This window comes from Carcharodon carcharias, chromosome 10 (genome assembly GCF_017639515.1).
Source record: "Carcharodon carcharias isolate sCarCar2 chromosome 10, sCarCar2.pri, whole genome shotgun sequence".
Lineage (NCBI taxonomy): Eukaryota > Metazoa > Chordata > Chondrichthyes > Lamniformes > Lamnidae > Carcharodon > Carcharodon carcharias.
This window is the reverse complement of record NC_054476.1, coordinates 73880233-73901040: the sequence shown is the minus strand read 5'-3', so window position 1 is coordinate 73901040 and position 20808 is coordinate 73880233. Positions and strand designations below refer to the sequence as shown.

Below are 20808 nucleotides of genomic sequence, written 5' to 3'. Positions count from 1 at the left end.
AAAAGCCATTACTTGGGCTAGATTATACTTCAAATACAGCTGTCTCATCTGACTAAGTAAAAACTCAGCTTAGACATCTAGATGTTAAGCAACACCAATAACTATTATCAGCTGAGAAATGCAATGGGAAACCAGATGCGAGGGAGACTAAACTAGTTTTAAACAGTTTAAAATAAAATACTGAATTCTGTTCAGATAATCTAAAAATGTGAAATTGAGATGTTTCCCTAAAACTGAAGAGACTTGCTGCAGGGTTTGCATTTTCATGCTGGAGAATTTGGTTAAGCTTACCACAGAATTCTAGGACCCCTAGCTATGTTAATTCCACTGTGACTACTTGTAACTTTGGATGCTTGCATAGCTCATCAAAGCTTTGAAGTGAGAACTGGGCTAGAAAAACATGCTCATTACCAAGGAATTGGATAGCCATGAAGTTTATTATCAATGCTTAAATACTTCAATTTCATAGTACAGTATGGTTGCAAATGTGTTTATCTTCACTAAGTAGTTTTTGACAGTGAAAACATGCATAAATCCAATCAAAATGTTCATTGATGGTTTCTGCAGGGCAACTGGTGAAGATGATGCAGGTGCTTTTCCTTCTGTAGAAGACTCCCAGGAAGTGTGCACCACTTCTTTCTCTACTTCTCCTCCCTCGCAGGTAAGAAACAGAAAACATGCTATCCTGTTAATGATTGATTATTGAAATTCTAGCCCAGTCTATTTCTAGCATGTCATAATGCTAGTCTTATACAGTACTTTTAAGGAATAGATAAAAATTTAAACAACCAAAATTAGTTGTAATAACTTGAGGTGTCTGATCCATAGGTCTTTACTTATAGCGACATACAGGAATTGTGCCCTATATGATGCCTCCTCCTGTGACTGCTTGTGAGCAGTGATTGGTGCATCATGATTGTTTGAAGGGATGGGGGTTTCTAGATCTGTAATCTGATTAGCTGAAAATCCTGCACAACTCTATACAATGCTTCATAAAAATGGTGTGGGGACTTATTATTAAAGCTTACACAAGGGATTTTTGCAATGCTATGCCTGTAAATGCATATGTAAGAATCTTTGCTGAATCTAAAACCAAGCTCAATTTAGCATAGCTCATTGTACACACATACCTTCTAAATACTTTTGTCAGTCGTATGCATATCCAATATTATTAGCATATTTATGATATATATGACATGCATTGCACACACAGACTCATTCACTGATATTTTCACAACCTACATCACTATATCTGTATGTGTAACTGGGCAGAGGGTATGTTAACATACAGTCTTATAAATAAAATAAATGTCCTATAACCTCTGAGCTCCCAACATTACTTCATGGTACTCTGCTGCATCAAACAAGCTGCTACACAAATTTCCCATCCTCATTCCAAAACTGGAGATGGATCAGAGAAATTAATACAAATCCCTGAACAATTAAATCTAATTAAGTAAAACAATTTGATGTAGAACATCAAATCTAGCGATCACATCAAGGCATTCACAAATATTTAGAGCCACTGATTGTCCAATTTTAAAGAAAATAATGGAAGATTTGGGACAGACTGAAATGGTTTAATATTGAAGCAGGCAAAATGGCAGTTATCTTCAAACAAGTTGTGTATAAAGTACTTCATAATGCCACCTTTATCGCTTGGTAAACAATTTGTACTTTTATCACATGCACAGTATTAATGTATTATTTGTGACTGCAGTTGCAAGTTAGATGATCATACTGGGGTTGCTAAACTGTGTACCGAAGTGATAACCTGGGCTCAGTGGCATGACCTGTAAGGAACTTAATAAAAGGTATTACGTACATCCGTGTAAATTATATAAATCAAAGTCTTTTTTTAAGTTAGCTATTTTACATCCGTTCTTCAGAGTTAAATGGCCTTTAAGTGCAACCCTAAGTTTATTGTGCTAGTGCCATTGGAGGCATTGAAAACCCTCCTCTGGAGATGGTTTCACTTGTTACCACTAGTGGCCCTAGACAGGAAAGGCAAATGGCTACATCCGAACATTTTGATCCTGATTGCAGGCAGACTGTGCAGTCAGCCTTTCTACAGGAGCTAACAGTGCACTTTTGACCCTGCTGGTATGTGTAAATTCTGCCTGACATGGGGAGGATTTCCAGCCTAGATGAGGGAAATGCAGATGTGACTTTTGAGCAACTGCATGTGCACACTTCCACTTTTGCTAAGTTCACCCTTCAGTTTAAACTGGATAGCTATGGCATTTTAAAGATATTTGGTAAAATTATTTGTAATATAAACAGGGCATTAAATTAAATTCTAAACCAAACCTGCATTTATCACTGCTAAAAGATACAGGTAACCCGAAATTCAGCTGAAATTTGGTAGGTCACCAAAGAATCATTTGGCAAACACAATGTCCTGATGTTAATGGGGAGGCGGAGAATGAATGGGGGAGACCAAAAATAGCTGAAGTACTCAACAAAGCCAGGGAGATGGATAACCTGGCCCTTGGGTAGAAGGAGACAATTTTGAAGGAGACCACAGCTCCGGGCCTCTGGGGGACAGTATCTAGCATTAGAAGGGAAGCTCCAGTCGACTATCAGGAAGCATGGGGTGTCAGGAAGGGGGTGGGGGTGCACTTTGGGACTGGGAAGGAAGCTTCAGTCAGCAATCAGGGAGTGGGAGGTGGTCAACAGGCTGTGGGAAGGTGATGTGAGATTGAAGGTTGCCAACCAGAGCCTTGTTACCAGTTCCAGTCAGGAAGGTGAGTGGAGCTGAAGATCAGGAGTGGTAGAGGGGAGGCTGGTGCACAATGCTGTGCGAAGCTGATGGCTTCCTTCAAGACATCAGGGGGAGCACTCTGGCATCTCTTGGTCAGCAAGGGCTACTAGATGAGTCATTAACTTTGGGGAGCTTCCATCTTAGTTCATCAGCTGGGAAACCCACAGCTTAGGGCCCCCCTCCCCTTGCTTTAAGTCATGTTGCAGACCACATCATCAGACAATGGTAGTTAGGTCCCCCATCTGTCTTTTGCAGGAACTCATCCATAGCCTGATTCCTGCACTTCAAAATTTAATGGGGCAGAAATGGTGTCCAGTCCCTTGATCCTGATATTTTAAATTCCTCTACGCCAAACTCTTTCATAACCTTTAGGGTGGGTGAGGGGGAGGTTAAAATCAAGGTCAATATGCAGTTCATCTGTACAGATAAGAATCTCCCCTGGCGTCTACTCAGTAAGCTGACCTGAGTTTTGTTGATGAAGGGCTGCTGCAGTCAGCCTTGGATCGCATGCAAGGAGAAGAAACTGGTCAAGGCTCTTGCTGCTGACCATTACCCAGGAGCGTTGAGCTCGGCTGGGCAATCTCACTGTCTAGGTTCCCACCTGAATTGGGGACCCTCGGTGATTGGTACCCATGGAATTATAGACCTGTGAATCAAGACCCCCAAGAAGAATATTGCAGGGCAGTCATTCAAAATTTGGAAGTTTAAAATCTGAGATACCGTTGCTTTGGAACTCAAACCCTTAAGCAGCTAGTTGGAGCTTTGAATTAGCCACCAAAATTAGATCAAATGGATAAGATTGTGGGTATGTTCAATATAGCTCTTAGCTTTATCACCAGGGTACTTTCATTGCCAGTTTAGATGACTACCAGTCTGGCCTTCAGAAATATGTCTTGAAATGTCTTTTCTCAAATAATGTTAACTCGATTCAAAGTTGAGATTTCGATGCATAACTCTTATTTTCCTCTCTAAGTTCTGTTTTCCTTTTTCTTTTTCTCTTTCTCTTTTTTGTATGTCTGTGTATAGTGTGTGTTTACTGTTAGTAAGACACATTTTCAGACTCCCAGGCCAGTGGTGATGGACACTCTGAAGGTCCCCCTGCTAGGCTTGACCTTTACGCATCAAGTGAGTTACAACAGAAACCAATTGCAAATAACCGACCACATTTTGTTTGAAGCCAAACAAGAAATTGTTCAGGCAGCAAAACTTGAATTATTTCTTGGCCCCTTTTCCTGACTTAAAGGGAACAGAAATACTGGTGGAGTTATTTTTATTCCAAGGTATTTTTGCTATGAAAAGACCTCTTGTGAACTGCAGGGTGACCCCAACCCCACATGCTGCCTACCCCCCACCACCCAATTTTATCAGTTTTATAGTTTTATTCTATCTTTATGCTTGTGTAACCTTTAATATTACCGACTTGGAGGTTTCCTGCAGTGTCTTGATTAACTTGAGGAAGACCCATGACTGTCAGTTGATAATATGGTTTACCGACATCATCAGCTCGACTTTCACCCCAGCCAAAGCCTGGATACCCTTGCAGACAGCCAAGTAAAGGTGATCTGCACCCATCCATGTGATGCCACAAAGTGAGCTAGCAAAGATGAAAATATCTGCGGGAGACCTGACCAGGCAGGTCTCCATGCAGATCACAACATTCAGTCTTATAAAAACAGAAGTGAAATACTTTTTTGTGATACTTTTTTCACCATTATAAAACTGCTAGTACTTGGAACAAAAAGTGCTCCTTAGACTTTCTAGCTCCCTTCATATGTTTCTGACTGTTGCTTAGTTAAAATAAGAAAGCAATACCATAGAGCTCCCCTATACTAGGGATCTTAAGAACTGTTCTGATGGTATGATTCATGAGCCATGTTTTACAGTAAATTTGTAATGGGTCTATTCCTGATAATTTAAAATACTTTTATTTGGTTAAAAATTTTGATTTATGCATTAATTTGAATTAAACTATGAAAATAACAACAACAACAACAACAAATATTTGTATAGCACTATTAAACTAATAAAATGTCCCAAGGCACTTTACAGGAGCATTACAAGACAAAATACAATATCAAGCCACATAAGGAGATATTAGAGCAGATAACCAAAAGCTTGGTAAAAAGGACAGGTTTTAAGGAGACCTAGATGAGGGATTAACAGTGGACAGAGGCTGCTAAAGGCATTAATGGTGAGTAGTTAAAATTGGGGGATGCCCATGAGGCCAGAATTAGGAACACAAGTGTTTCTAAGCATTGTGGGGCAGGAGGAGTTTACAGATGGAGGATAGAGGCCATGGAGGCATTGAAAAAACTGATTGAGAATTTTCAAATTGAGATATTGCTTAAATAGGAGCCAGTGTAGGTCAGTGAACACAGACAGCCAGGAGTGCGTTAGAATATTCAAGTCTAGAGGTAACAAAGACTTGAATGTGGAATTAGCAGCCAATGAGTTGAAGCAAGGCTGAGTTCAGTGATGTTATGGAGGTGGAAATAGGTGATCTTTAGTAATGGTGTGGATGTGTGTGGTTGAAAGCTCATATTGGGGTCAACAAGATTGTGAACAATCTGATTCAGCAGCAGACAGTTGCCAAAGAGAGGGAAGCAGTTTGTGGCTGGGGAGTGGAAGTTGGTGGCAGGCACAATCATTCTACTGTTTCTAAATTGTTAGATTGTTTGTCCAACATCCAGCTGGACATGCAGAGCAGAAATTTCCTCCAATTAAATATTATCACGCTCAGGTAAGAAGTGGTAGAATATCTCCCTTTTCTTTCCATTTCTTTGTTGACCACAACAAATGTTTTAAAAGAGAATTTGCTTACGAAGTCAGTGTTTAATTGGTTAAGTGCTGTGACTGTAAAAGACACACACACACACAGATTTTCTTGCTTTATAAAAGGAAATAGTTATCTCCATTCTGATAGCTTTGTAAATTGTCAGGTGTAGTTATTTAAACATTCAATCATTTCGAGACTCACTTGAGACTTTTAAAAACTTATCCTGTGGCTTCAGCCCACCAATAAACAGTCATTTTTGATATAAAGACTGAAACCAAATAACCTGACAAGTTAGAAAAACAGTTGAGAAAGGTGGCATTGACATAGAGCTGGATGTCTTCTGAATCCATGTGGAAGCTGAGATGCTTTTGGATGATGTTGCTGAGGGGCAACGAGTAGATGAGAAATAGGAGGGGGACAAAGATAGATTCTTGGGGAGGGCACCAGAGGGAACTGTGCTGGATTGGGAAGAGAAACCACTGCGGGTGTCTCTGGCTAGATAGATAAGAATGAAACCAGGCAAGTGCAGTCTCACCCAGCTGGATGACAGTGGAGAGGTGTTAAGAGGAGGATGATTTGATTAGCCATGTCAGAGGCTGCAGATGGGTCAAGAAGGACAAGGAAGAATAGTTTGCCTTTGTCCGATTCACCTATGATGTCATTTGTGGGCATTCGGTGAAGTTTGAATTATCCGATAAGTTGAATTAACCATCTTCCTTCTGCATCTTACTTACTAGTTCTATATAGTTCAGTAGCCTGTGCGGTGCATAACTGAATCCGGTTTCTTCCTTGAACTGAACTAAGCCAATCTGAGTCAGGGAAGCAGTGGAAGGCTACAATTGTCCCAGTGTCCCTAGACTAGAGAGACATAAATCAGCCAAGGTTCTTGCTTCAGATTACCATCCAGCAGCCTCAGTGGGAAGTGGGCATGTGTATATTAGGCGAGAAGAGATGTATTCATTGTAATGTGCTCCCAACAGTTGAATAAATTCCAAAGCTCACATGACCAAATTACATGGATTACCATCTGTAGAATCCAACGCCATTGTAATTATACACAATTAATGTGAATTTTATATTTTAAAAAAGTTTCTCTGGTTGCTATTAAGACTTGAGAGAGCTGCATCTCTGACAGATAAATCTCAAATATAGTGTTGAAATGCCCTGTTGCCAATATTTTTAGTGACATTAGTTGAGACAGGATTTGGAAGACCTATACAAAATATTTTTTTCCCCACTGTCTATATATGAAGTGACATCAAAGCAACATGTTTAGAATATAGCAGTAATCTTGTGTTGAATGGGGAAGATAATGCCCATTTTGCAAGAGTTATTTTAAATAGCATGAAAATGGGTATTTTTTAAAAAAATCCAATTTACTTTTTCAAGGTATTTTCATACCTCTTTCAGCTCAAAAGAATTTGAAATCCCAGGGGATGATCTCTGTTTAAATGCCACTGATGCAGGGATTAGATCTCCATGTTGAATAACAAAGTCATTGTGACTGACACCCAATGAAATAGGGAAAGGGACACATGGAGGGAAACAATCAAGTAAGACTGAAGTCACATTAGTCATGCCCTTTATAAGAATGTGAGGCACTTCTCCACTTGCAAGCAGGGAAAATAAGGTAGACTTATGCAGGCATCTGCCATTCAGCATTCAAATTCTAGCTGTAGGAAGAAATTGCAGAAGCGCATAAGCACATCTCCAACCAGTCTAATTAGCTGGGCAAAATGAATCGGGATAATTTCATTGGGCAGAAATGGTGGCCATAAAAATAATGTAAAATCTTGTGTTGTGCACTTTACATTTCTTCTAAGTCACTTTTTATGTAATTACGTTTCCCTGTTTCAATGCATCTGTCCTGATTTCCTATGGCCTAAATTGTGTACATCCTGGCTGCAAAGATCAATGAAATTTTAAAAGGCCTTCCAACACAAGCTGTCGAGCTTATTCAGGCCTTGATATAAAGACATATTTCTCTGTGTGTATCCAGAGCAATCTTTTGTACTACCTCCCAGTTGGTATTTGAACAGGTCTTTTGAAAATGAAAAGGTGGCAGTTGGCTGCTGGTTGTATTTGCTTAAAAAACCTTTCAATATCCATTCAGAAAGCAACCCGTGTTAACCTTTATAATTCTGCAAAAGAATTTTGAATGCGTGTACAAGTAAATATGTGATTACACCACACACAGCCATACTCAGTCATTTGCCCTAGTTAACTGTACATTAGAATTAGTATTTCATCTGTCTGTTAGTCATACCTCATAAATTTTGGCTTGTATACACCTGCTAACTTTGTGAACTGAAAGTCTTTTCATGTTATATTAAAAGACTATCAAGAGGAACAATTTGTGAATTAATACATATCACATTTTTAGGTTTTTATTAATAATGGCAGGCTGATGGTAAATCAGTGATTAAAGATTTTTTTAACCCACTTACATAGGTTGGACCAATCCAGAACATATATTGTTTGGTACATTAAGGAATAAAAACTATGTTTTAACTTTGCTTTAAACTGAATAAGCTGTTGCTTGCAAGCTGTTAAACATACATAGTTGTGGGAATATCTTACTCCCCTGGCACTAAGATAATTAATTGCTATCAAGTAAATTGTATCCTTTCATTGACATGACAGCACCTGCAGATATTCAGACAACTTGAAATTGAGGTATATTTGGTTATTTGCAAAATTTCAGACATGATAACAGTGGCTCAAATTGAAGGCTTACAATGGAGGCAATAATGATTTTGGAAAAGTCAATTTTCTACCATGGCCTGGATTTTTGTCAAGTCGGAATGACTCAGGAGCCCCTTAAAAATGGCAGGCAGGTCCCGATTTCTGGATTTGCGATCCCGCTCCAGGGCTGAGAGATTTTCAAGAGGGTCTTTTAAGAGTGCAATTTGTACTATTGATCCTTTAAAGAGTTTGGATGATTGACACTTTTATTGGGCTATAGTGAAAGGACTTTTTTAACATAATGGAAAGTTTTTTAGACATCCTATTGTCACTATAGGGCTGATTGGTTCTATACAGTGTACAGTGGTCAAATGGGTACGGAAGTGCCATAACTTAGCATAGAGGGCCTGAGGGGCTATGGCATGTGGGTGGCATCATAGCTTGGCATGGGCATGAGAGGCCATGGGGCATTGGTGGCATCATAACTTGGCATAGGGGGCCTGAGGGGTCATGGGGTGTGTGTGGCATCTGAGCTTGGCATAGGGGGTATGAGGAGCCATGGGGTGAATAGGGAACATAGGTTGGCATGAGGGGCCACAGAGGATGGAGAGCCATAGCTTGGCATTGGGTACATGAGGCACCATGGGGGTTGGTTGTGGGGGTGTAGCCTGGCATGGGGGGCATGAAGTGGTATGGATGGGATGAGGGGCTGTGAGGGTAAGAGGACCTTTGTGTTTTAATTTTAACTGGTGCAAAGTCATACAACACCGAGGCTGGCCATTTAAACATCCCACCTCCGTGCCCAGGCCAGCAGCCTGTGTGTCTGCCTCCGAGCTCTTTCCCAGGTCAGGCTCGATTTCAGCCCACCCCTGCCTCTAGCAATGAAGATCTTACTTTTGCAGTTGCGTTCTCCTGAGACAGGCAGGTCGAGCCCGGAATTTTCATGAGCCCAAAAATCCAGGCCCATGTGTCAGTTGAGAGTCTAGTCTCTCTCAATCCTCGTTGCCAGTGTAGACAGTCAATACTGAAAGAAAAATAAAATGGAAACATTTAAGGATGAAAAAGGCTGTATGTTTAAAAACTGGATGTCCAGACATAGGATGTATGATGAGACTCATCAGTTTGAAATGTCTGCACTATTCTTGAGGCCAATGACATTGAAAAATAATGCATTAAACATAGAAAATAGAAGCAGGAGTAGGTCATTCAGCCCTTCGAGCCTGCTCCACCATTCAGTATGATTGTGGCTGATCCTCTATCTCAGCGCCGTACTCCTCTCTCCCCATACCCCATGATGCCTTTAGAGTCTAGAAATCTATCTATTTCCTTCTTAAATGTATTCATTGACTTGACCTCCACAGCCTTCTGAGGTTGAAAATTCCATAGGTTCACCACCCTCTGAGTGAAGAAGTTTCTCCTCATCTCAGTCCTAAATGGCATACTCCATATCCTGAGATTGTGACCTCTTGTTCTAGACCCAGTTGCAACTACTTGCCACGTGTAAAGAAACTCACCCGGTATATATTCAAGTTGTAATAGTGAGTGTCTTGGAGATGATAATGTTCCCATGTACCTACTTCCATTGTCCTTCTAGGTTGTGAAGATTGTAACTTTGGAAGGTGTTACCAAAGAAATCTTGACTGGTTACAGCATTGCATCCTTTAGATAGCGCACACTGCATCCATAGAATACCAATTCTGGAGTGTTACAGACAGGAGAGAGATAGGCAAACTGCATTGATTTCCTCTCTCCACCTGCCTGTAAGCAGGCGTTTTGAATTATTTTTAAAGTATGCAGTGGTGTGCTTTCCCAAACCCTAGGTTTTGTGTGATCCAATTTACTAATAACCCGCAGCAAACCCGTGTTATGATTAACTCAGAAGGTTAGTCAGAAGGTCACATTCAAAACACTGGGGAGAAGTGTTCACAACTTCCCACTACACACACAAAAACACACACGTACACACACAAAGGGAGGAGGAGATAGAAAAAGGAGTTTTACCACTATAGATATTAGCAGCACAAGGACCACAGAAATTAATATTAGTTCACATGGTTTCCAGAGTGAGAGTCCAATGAGGAATAATTTCACGTAAGAGTATGAGTTCAGCTGGCTAAAGACAGGAATTGTAGGGTTCGCTTTGCAGTCGATGTGGACACTGCAGATGAAGTAAGTACACAGAGACTGGTTCAGTTCTGCAGGCAATGTTAGGAAATCATCCAGTAGAGACAGGCTTGAAGGAGCTGAGAGATGGTAGTCGGCTGCTTGCTCAGCCAGGTGGCTGCAATCCTTTCCAGTTGAAGTTAAAACGCCAGACTGGGGATTTCTCAGTTCTCAAAGGCATATAAAGATTTCAGAATGGTCACTCAAGTCATGTGGCCTTCTTGCTCCACAGTGACTACCTAAAGGGATGTTTATCAAGTGTCTGGAACTGGCTTTGATAGCAGAGCTGATATTGTCCCTGGGAAGCCATTATCTAGGCAGACACAGTGACTTCGCTAGCAAGGTGCAGCTTATCAGATGCAAATGATGTCCCTTTAGCTTCTTTTTAAAATGGGCCTGGACAGTCCCAGGTATTAAATGAGTCTGTTACAGCTCTGCAAGCATAATGATTTTCAATGTGCGTGTCTGCTGGTTTCCTGATTACAAGGATTCTGTAAAATGAGGTGCGAAATGCCACCAGCTGAGAAAATAATTCTGTTGTTCTTGTAACTCCTGGTAGTGGCTCTCAGACCGAAAGGCCAACCTTGTGATCATGTGACTTGTAGCAGCCATCTTTTTTGGTTCAGCAGAAAGTCCATTTTAAAAATGGCAAACAAATAATGTTCTTCTGGATTTCTTTTCATATCATATGGAACCCAGCAGGAGGAAATGGATCTTTAACCCAGCGGATGGGGTCCAGATAATGTGGCCTTTGTTGCAACTACATGCATTCTGGCAAATAGTGTTCCACCATTCTCCTGACTTGTGCCTTGTAGATGGTGGAGAGTCAAGATGTATCATATGTGAACAGCCAGTCATTGCAGTATGTGTAATTATCCAACTGCGTTCTTAATGAATGGTGGCCACACGATATGCAGGGTTCAGAAAACCATTGAGCATCAATGGTGTTGTAAATGTAGAATCAGACAGTGAGGATTTTATTAATTAAGAATTTGGAAATTGAGATACTTGAGCAGGGAGATAATGGAATATGATGGGGCCCAAATTTATGGGTTTGTGAGAGCAGATTGAATAAGAGTTTTTGAATGACTGTAGCTTATTTATTGTTAAGGAGGTGAGGCCAATAAGGAGGGAAATTAATTTTTGATGCAATGAAGGCATAGTTTAGGAATATTTTCACGAGGGAGAACAGTAGGGTGCATTTTAGCAATGTTCAGAAGAAGGAAGAATACAATCTTGGCAACAGATCAAATGTGAGGTAAAAAGAGCAGGATATGACGCCCTCCATATATATTTGTTTGGTTTAATAGACTGTTTCTATGGTTAAACTATTAATTTGGTAATCCATTGGACAATATTTTTACAAAAAGAAATGTTTACTGCTTCAAAATATGTAAAATGGATGAAAGAGTGGATCTTAAATCCAGAGGTTTGTCTGCGTCACACATGTAAATTTATGGACAAACTAGTTATTTCACAACCAAGAAACAATGCTGAAAATAAATTCATCGAACAAATCAATTTAATATTTTAAGTTAATTCAAGAAAAGAAGAAGAGAAAACAGGAAACCACAGGCAACTTAGCCTGACGTCGTCGGGAAATTATTTCAATCTATTATTAATGAAGTCTGAACAATGCACTTTGTCTGATCATATTATGATTTTCTAAATCAGCATGGTTTTACAAAAGGGAAGTTGTTTGGCAAATTTGAGTTTTTTTGAGGATGTAACTAATAGTAACTAGATAAATGGGACCAGGAGATTTGGATTTCCAAGAGACATTTGATAATGTGCCACACGAAAGGTTAATGCACAAGAAAGGAGCTCATGGAACTGGGGGTAATATATTAGTATGGTTAGAAGCTTGGCTAACAGACAGGAAGCAATAAGTAGGAGTAAATGAGGCATTTTTAAGTTGGCAGGCTGTAACTGGTGAAGTGTTGCAAGGATCAGTGCTGGGGCCTCAGCTATTTACAATCTATATTAATGACTTAGGTGAAGAGACAGAGTAATGTAATTAAGTTTGCTAAAGATACAAAGCTAGGTGGGAATGCAAGTTTTGAGGAGGTCACAAAAGCAGCAAAGAGATTGCTTAGGTTAGTGAGCAATATAATGGCAGATGGAGTATAACTTGGCGAAGAATGAGGTTATTCACTTTAATCATAAGAATAAAAAAAAGCAGGAAGTTTTGGAAAGGCCTGAAACTTGTAAATGTTATTCAGTGGGACTTACGAGTACACCCAGAAAATTAGCATGCTGGTACAGCAAGCAGTCAGGAAGGCAAATGGCATGTCGGCCTTTATTGCAAGGGGATTGGAGTACAAGAATAAGGACATCTTGCTACAATTGTTTTTGTCTTTGATGAGACCACATCTGGAACATTGTGTAGTTTTGGTTGCCATTTTTAAGGAAGGAAAAACTTTAATTGAAGACAGTACAGCAAAAGTTCACCAGATCTCAAACAGCCATGCAACATTCTGAGCTGGTTGAGAGGGTAAGCACTGAGAGATTGCTTTCCCTGGTTGGCGAATCTAGAACAGGGGGCATAATCTCAGGATAAGGGGCTAAGATGAGGGAAAAATTTCTCCATTCAGAGTGGTGAGCCTTTTGGAATTCTCTACCCCAGAGGGCTTTGATGCTCCATCATTGAGTATATTTAAGACTGAGAGAATAATTTTTGGTGTCTCAGAGAATTAAAGGGTACGGGGAGTTGGCGGCAAAGTGAAGGTGAAGTCAAAGATCAGCCATGAGCTTACTGAATAGTGGAGCAGGCTCAAGGTCTGTATGATCTACTGCTGCTCCTATTTCTTAGAGTTATGGAGGTCTACAGCACAGAAAAAGGCCCTTCGACCCACCGAGTCTGTGCCAGTCAAACAAGTACCTAACTATTCTAATCCCATTTCCCAGCACTAGGCCCATAGCCTGGTATGCTATGGCATCACGAGCAAATGTTGAGGGTTTCTGCTTCTATTACCCTTTCAGGCAGTGAGTTCTAGATTCCCACTACCCTCTGGGTGAAAAAAATTCTTCCTCACATCCCCTCTAAACCTCCTGCCCCTTACCTTAAATCTATGCCCGCTGGTTATTGATCCCTCCACCAAGGGGAAAGGTTCCTTCCTTTCTACCCTAACTATGCCCCTCATAATTTTACCCTCAATCTCCTCTGCTCCAGGGAAAATAACCCCAGTCTATCCAATCTCTTCTCATAACTAAAACTCTCCAGCCCAGGCCACATCCTGGTAAATCTCCGCACTCTCTAGTGCAATCACATCCTTCCTATCATGTGGATTCCAGAACTATGTGCAATACGCTAGCTATGGCCGAACCAGCGTTTTATACAGTTCCAGCATAACCTTCCTGCTCTTATATTCTATGCCTCGGCTAATATAGGCAAGTATCCCATATGCCTTCGTCACTACCTGTCCCACTACCAAAAGGAACGGTGGACATGCACACCAAGGTCCCTCTGATCCTTGGTACTTCCCAGAGTCCTACCATTCATCTTGTATTCCTGTGCCTTGTTTGTCCTGCCCAAGTGCATCACCTCACACTTATCTGGATTAAATTCCATTTGCCACTGATCAGCCCATCTGACCAGCCTGTGTGTATCTTATGCTCAGTAAATATCAGAATATGGTGCCCTATGGAATATCTGTACTGGAAAGCCTGCACAAACTCCAAAGAACCAGGTTCTCTTTCATGAAATGTTCATCCTTTTGTATTCTGCTCTGTCTTGCTTTTCCTCTCTCCTTTGCTCCCCCCCCCCCCCCCCCAACAATCCTTCCCACCCTTTCCCCCAACTCCCCCTCACCCCAAACAATCAAACCCCTCAAAATTAAAATATTCGCAGAGGATCTGTTGGTTTCTTGGCAAAGGACTGTAACTTTCAAATTTGCTGTTTATTTAAGGTTAGGTCTATTTTGTTTTTATTTCTTCTCTAGGCACATCATGCAGAATCATTGTGATTATGTTTTTCTAAATTAGTTGCAAGGGAACATGGAGCAACAATCCAATTCAAATAGCTTTGCCAAAGCCATCAGAGCCATCTCTAGACTGCCTTTGTATAATTCTCAGCAGCCAATTTGTAACAGCGTTTAGTCACTCTATTTTTGTCAGAGTTGATGGTTTATCTTCGATCTTTGACTCAGTGATTCTCTACGGCTTTGCACTGTTCCTGTTGTTTCCTCCTCAGTGATCACTTCTTGTTGCCATCTAGCTTGATCTACCCCTTTGTTGATGATTCCGCATCATTCAACTATTTTTAGATTGCATGATCTTGCAATGTTACCATAGTGCCATGACTTAGTGCATCTTAATGATCTCCACGTTTTTCACTGTGGTAATGAAGGTACTAGTACTCTTATTTATGGTTCCACTCTTGGTCCTTCACCTTGGCCTCACTGACTTCTGGCCTTAAATGGAGTGAAATATTTTCCTTTATTAAAACATTTTGCAAGAAGCCTGATTTCATATTTTTGTACTAAACACTTTTTTTCAAATAATTCCTAACTTTTTTTTATAAAGATGGAGGGTGTCCAATACTTTATTATTGTTCCATATCTGGGCAGGCTGTTCCAGCACTTCTCTTGTGCTTCTCAACAGAATGCAGGAAAACACTTAGTATCTGATGAGTACTTTCTCTTCAACCTGTCTCTCGCACACCCCTTTCTGTCTTTATTCAAACCACGTTATTGTAGTTGACACACTTCTGTTCTTTCCTCTTATTCTAAGCTACAAAAATGCCATCTTGTAAGCTCTCTTTCTTCTTCAACATTCTTATCATATTGAAATCAAAGCTGGCTGCACTTTCTCCTACTATTATTTCCTAATCTATCTTTTTTTTACCTCCTACAGGCTTTTAAAATACGTGTTTAGTGTTGCCTGTCACTACTTCCTGATTTACCACATTTCCAGTTTTGCTCAATTTCAGCTTCAACTTTGGTGCTGGCACGAAGGACTTTTGTTCTTCACCCGCTATCTTTGTTAAATAAAAACATGGATACCGTGGCCTCTCTATGCTCAAAATACAAAATGCGAGAGTTTTTCACCTAACAGAACTCAGTTGCTTCTTCCCAATTTGTTCTTGGTTTTAAGTTAGTTTCCTACCACCGGCTCCAGAAATATAGTAGTTATCTTTCTGGACTAATGATGCAAAGGAGCTGAACTTAAGAGGACACGGTCATCTTGATTATATGCTCAGTGCAGGTCAAGCTCTGCACATATGTCTGGTGAGATAAGAGAAGGCAACTGTGAGAGCATATGGTGTCATGTTACTAACACTTCAACTGGCACCTTCAGGTAGAGATTCTCCTGAGACTTGGGAGGTAGGGACTTAATTTATCCCAGGTACATGGACTCCAGCTGAAATTTTCTTCCTTTTCCTTCACCCATAATATCAAAAAAATGCCAAGGTGGCATATAAACATAGAGCAACTGTTAATCCAAAGGAGGCAATGTCTTCTAAGGTAGAATTCTTAACTTTTGGCTGTATGTTTGAAAGTACTTGCATTCATCTGGTATCTTTAATGACTGCTAACTGTCTGATGGTGCTTTTTAGCCAATGAAGCACTTTTGACGTGCAGATTCTAATGTTGGGAGACTGCAGCATTCAATTTGTGCAGAGAAATGTCCCACACACGGCACTGGGTTTAATGAACAGATCATTTGTTTTTTGTGATGTTGGTTGATGAATAAATATTGGCTAGGACACCTGATAAACTCCTCTGCTTCTCTTCAGATACTGTTGTGTGACCTTTTATGGTTCACCTGAAGGGGCTGATGAGGATTCAGCTTTGCATTTCATCCAAAATATGGCACCCCTGACATTTCCATGCAGTGCTGAAGGAATGCTGCAGTAACAGCCAAGATTATGCTCAATTCTCTGGAATGGGGTTTGAACCTTCTGAATCAGAGACAATGCTACCATTGAGCCAAGGTTGACACCCGAAAGTGTTTTAATAATTTAATTTTTTAACTATTCAACAGAAGTTAGTAATAATAACTGGTATTTTCCCTCCTTATGTCGCCTGTCTTGTCCCTTGAAATAAATAGAGCAATATAGATGTATTGTGTGTCAACTGCAACTTCATTGATAGCATTCTCACCTCTGAGTCACTAGGTTCTGGGTTCCATCCCCAATCCAGCCATGAGCACAGAAATGAGTACTGTCAATTCAATACAGTACTGAGGGAGTGCTGCATTGTCGGAGGTGACGTCTTTCAGATGTTAAACCAAGGCTTGTAAAAGATCCCAAAGGCTTGTAAAAGATCCCATGGCACTGTTTTGAAGAAGAGCACAAGAGTTTTCCAATATATGGCCAATATATATCTCTCAATCATCATCACAAAAGCCGCTTATCTTGGCATGGCCACATTGCCATTTGTAGGAGCTTGCTGTGTATAAACTGTCTGCTGCATTTTTTACATTACAACAGTGACAATACTTCAGAAGTACTTCATTGACTGTAGAGCGCTTTGAGATGTTCAGTGGTCCTGAAAGGTGCTATATAAATGCAAGTTTTTCTTTCTTTGATTAGAAACAATGTAAAATAAACAAATCCCCCCCCCCCCCGCCCACCAACCACCTTGTCGGGATGAATTAGAACTTGTAATCGTTGAGTGCTCTCTATAAGAAGTGATTGTGCATTTGGCAGGCTTATACCAGAGAATTTGCATGACGTACTGTCTGCTTTTGTCAGGTGATGTGGAGCAATAGACTATTACTGTTTCAGTGTGGAAGTGAAGTATTTTGAAAAGATTGATTCTTGGGTTTTTGGTATTTACATTCCCTAATCCTCATAAAATCAGAAATGATTCTTTTTCCATCCACATTATTGAAGCTATCACATGTGCCACCTTGGCTGCAGAGGAGCTTGGTTGCTCTTGTTCATCTATAGTTGTTTGGTGTCAAACTTTATTATTTTGACAAAGATGTTAGGGCATGGTGGATCTGCAAGCTGCTCTTCAGCCAGATATCATTCTTTGGTGCAGCGAGTTTATCAGCTTTAGTTAAAAAAATGCTCAAGTAATTAGCTCAAGTTCCTGCCCACAAGTCTTTCTGTTCACAACCACCTCCCTAATGAGGAAGCATGGGGAAGATTATTATTCTGACTTAATGTTTCAACAAAATCCACTGTCTTGGCATTGATGCTTCCTTCTGTCTCAAATGTGGCATTAGATATCAAAGGGGCAACCTGGATTGGTCTGAATCACAAGATACTAAATACACATCACTAGCTAAGTTCCTTAAACATTTTTTTCATTGCAATCAAAATGTCTCCTGTATTAAGTGGTGATGATTATTATGCTTCAAAGTTTCTAGTTAACTAACTGGGGGGGTGGGGGGGTGGTGATTCCTTTTTGGATATGTCTCTAATTGAGATGACCCACTGGAGTGGAAGAAACCTGGAAAACAGTCTAACATATGACCTTGATCAGATTTGAGCCTCTCAGTCAACCATCAGAAGTCCCAGAATCTTTGATTTGAGCAAATATCTGGACTGCCCCAGGACTTGCTTTTTTGATGGCGGCATGTCTGCTAGAAATCCAAATTCATCATCTAGAACCCAACTAACAGACAACAGTCTCTTCATCTAGAAGTCTTTCTGACTCACCAGATGTCTGAGCCAGCAGCGAAACTTCTTTGCTCAATAGTCACTCAGATCTTCTCAATCTCCCCATCTGCATGGTAGAAACCTGTTCATGGGAATGAAATAAAGCCAGGTTTCTGGCAAAATGCCTCTTTGGCTGGGAAATGGGTTTAGATGCCAGGTGAACATATGTCACACAGTTTCCTGGAAGGAAGAGAAAATTGCATCTCAGCTTTTCTTCAAGAACTTGTGAACCTCCTGGTGCCTCAGTCTGTTATGATAAGTTATTTTGTTCATACAATTATCTCTACCAACTAAAGAGAGATGAAGCCAAGGCTTCACTAGAGGATGGGTGATTAGCAGGGAAGATAGAATTGCAGTTGTCATGCCAGGGCTGGTAACATGGTGGAATGACACGATAGGCATGAGAAAACTACACTGGTTTTTGATAAAATCCATGGATAAGCTTGATAAGTAATACGTAGTTTTGGAATAGCAGCTAAAATATCAAAATTAAAACTCTAAAATTTCATAAGTGCTATTGTGGCTTTTGCGATAAGTATAACTTTTATGATGATGCATGTCTTTGTTTCCCTCTTTTTCCAGACATCTGCACCAATCTGATTACTATTTAGTATCTGTATCTATTTTCTGTGCCCTTCTTCCTTCTCCCAGCTCTACAGCTCACGCCTTTCCTATCAGCCCTTTGCTACTCTTGGTGGTGGTTCAGCGGACCTAGCCTGTTGCCCAGCAGCCTTAACTGCTGGTGTAAATACTGCTCATCCACATCAGGTAAATCAAAGATTCATGCTTGAATAAACTCAACGTTGCTCAATCCAGAGACTTACTTTAACCAATACAATTTATAATATTAAAGTACCACAATTTCAAAAACAGAAAAAAGTCACAATTGAATGTAACCCTGACCAATGCTCTTTGTTTGTGTCAATTAAAAAGCAGTAAACAAAACTTGATATGTTGGATCCATGTTGCTGTTTGCTCCAGTGATGATAAATAAATACCAAGTACTCAAACTTGTATGGAAACATGGTCTTGACCCTATTCCATTTTAAAAAACTTTTAAGATAATTAGCAAAACAGAAGAAAGAGAATTATGCAGCGCCTGAAAGGGTAATGGAAGCAGACTTTCAAAAGGAAATTGAACATATACTTGAAAAGGAAGAATTTGCATTGCTGATGGGAAATAACAAGGGTGTGGAGAGAATCTGAAAGCTTTCAAAGAGCTGGCACATAGACTGAATGGCCTCCTGTGTTGTATGATTCTGTAAATTTGCTTGCTTGGCTAGAGAAACTTGCCATGGCCTCAGTACAACAGACGTTTATCTCAATGCATGTAAAGCTTTTTTATTTTACACATTGATGCCCTTGAAATTATTTTTGTGAAATTATGGTACTGTTTCTTCTATATTGTTTCTTCTGTACTGTACTACATTATTGCTCCTTTTTATGTGTTTAATATCTTTTTGTAGAGTGAGAGTGCAAAGATACTAATAAACACAGAAGTTAGTGTCTTCTACAGAGGAAAGAAGTTATTTTAAAAGAATACAATGGCTAGTGATTTTGATAATGTATACACCCAACAGCAACAAAAAAAATTGTCAAGCATTAACTTTGGTATAGCCACTGATAAAAGTATTCCCCCATTGTACATTGAAAAAAACTGAGTCCATTTTTTCTCCATTCATTTTAGCAAAATGCAGGCATGAAAAGAAAAGTAGAAACATCTTTATAATCACGTCTCCTGCTACACAAAAACTAATAAACAGAGGGAAATGTATGGTACAGTTCAGTGACTTTGAGTAAATGTATGATGCCTTACGCTCATGGAGACTGGCCATGTTAGGTATAGGCGTGTCTGTTTCCTAAAATAGCTGAAGTGAAATCAGTAAGACCGTGATTTCACACTGACCCAGAAACTAATATAGATCAGTTAAAACCACAATACACAGTACCCAGCTAGGAACAAAGTGACTCCAGATTGGATTTCGAACTAATTTAAAGTCACAGCCCCATTGATTTCCATGGGGTTTCTCCAGTAAGGTTCACTGTCAGCAATATCACAGACTTGCTGGAAGTTAGACACAGATTGGAGCTTTCTTGGGGGAATGAATTTAAATTTTTAAATCTCTTTTGATAACCAAATATATATTCTGTATACTGTGAGTGGAACTTTAAATGAAATGGTACTCAGAGTCATAGAGGTCCACAACACAGAAAAAGGCTCTTCGGCCCATCAAGTCTGTGCCAGTCAAACAAGTACCTAACTATTCTAATCCCATTTTCCAGCACTAGGCCCATAGCCTGGTGTGCCATGGCATCGCAAGTGCACATCCAAATATTTCTTAAATGTTATGAGGGTTTCTGCCTCTACCACCCTTTCAGGCAGTGAGTTCCAGACTCCCACCACCCGCTGGGTGACAAACTTATTCCTCACATCCCCTATAAATCTCCTGCACCTTACCATAAATCTATGCCACCTGGTTATTGGTCCCTCCACCAAGGGGAAAAGTTCCTTCCTGTCTACACTATCTGTGCCCCTCAATTTTATACGCCTCAATCATATCCCCCATCAATCTCCTCTGCTGCAAGGAAAATAATCCCAGTCTAGCCAATCTCTCCTCAGCACTAAAACTCTCCAGCCCAGGCAACATCCTGATAAATCTCCTCTGCACTCTCTCTAGTACAATTACATCCTTCCTATAATGCGGATGCCAGAACAGCACGCAGTACTCTGGCTGTGGCCTAACCAGCGTTTTATACAGTTCCAACATAACCTCCCTGCTCTTATATTCTGTGCCTCGGCTAATAAAG

General features: G+C 40.2%; 1 protein-coding gene across 17 annotated transcripts in view; it reads left to right on the top strand.

Moving 5' to 3' along the window:
* The window catches only part of atg13 (ATG13 autophagy related 13 homolog (S. cerevisiae)), an 87912-nt gene that overhangs the window by 41155 nt on the left and 25949 nt on the right, over positions 1 to 20808 (top strand). For 10 of the 17 annotated variants that reach the window (XM_041197006.1, XM_041197013.1, XM_041197005.1 and 7 more), the window contains 3 exons: positions 568 to 661; positions 3791 to 3889; positions 18652 to 18768. In XM_041197006.1, the coding sequence (XP_041052940.1) occupies positions 568 to 661; positions 3791 to 3889; positions 18652 to 18768 (310 nt within the window). The remainder of the gene's footprint in view (positions 1 to 567; positions 662 to 3790; positions 3890 to 18651; positions 18769 to 20808) is intronic. The other 7 variants (XM_041197017.1, XM_041197015.1, XM_041197019.1 and 4 more) reach the window with 3 other exon arrangements.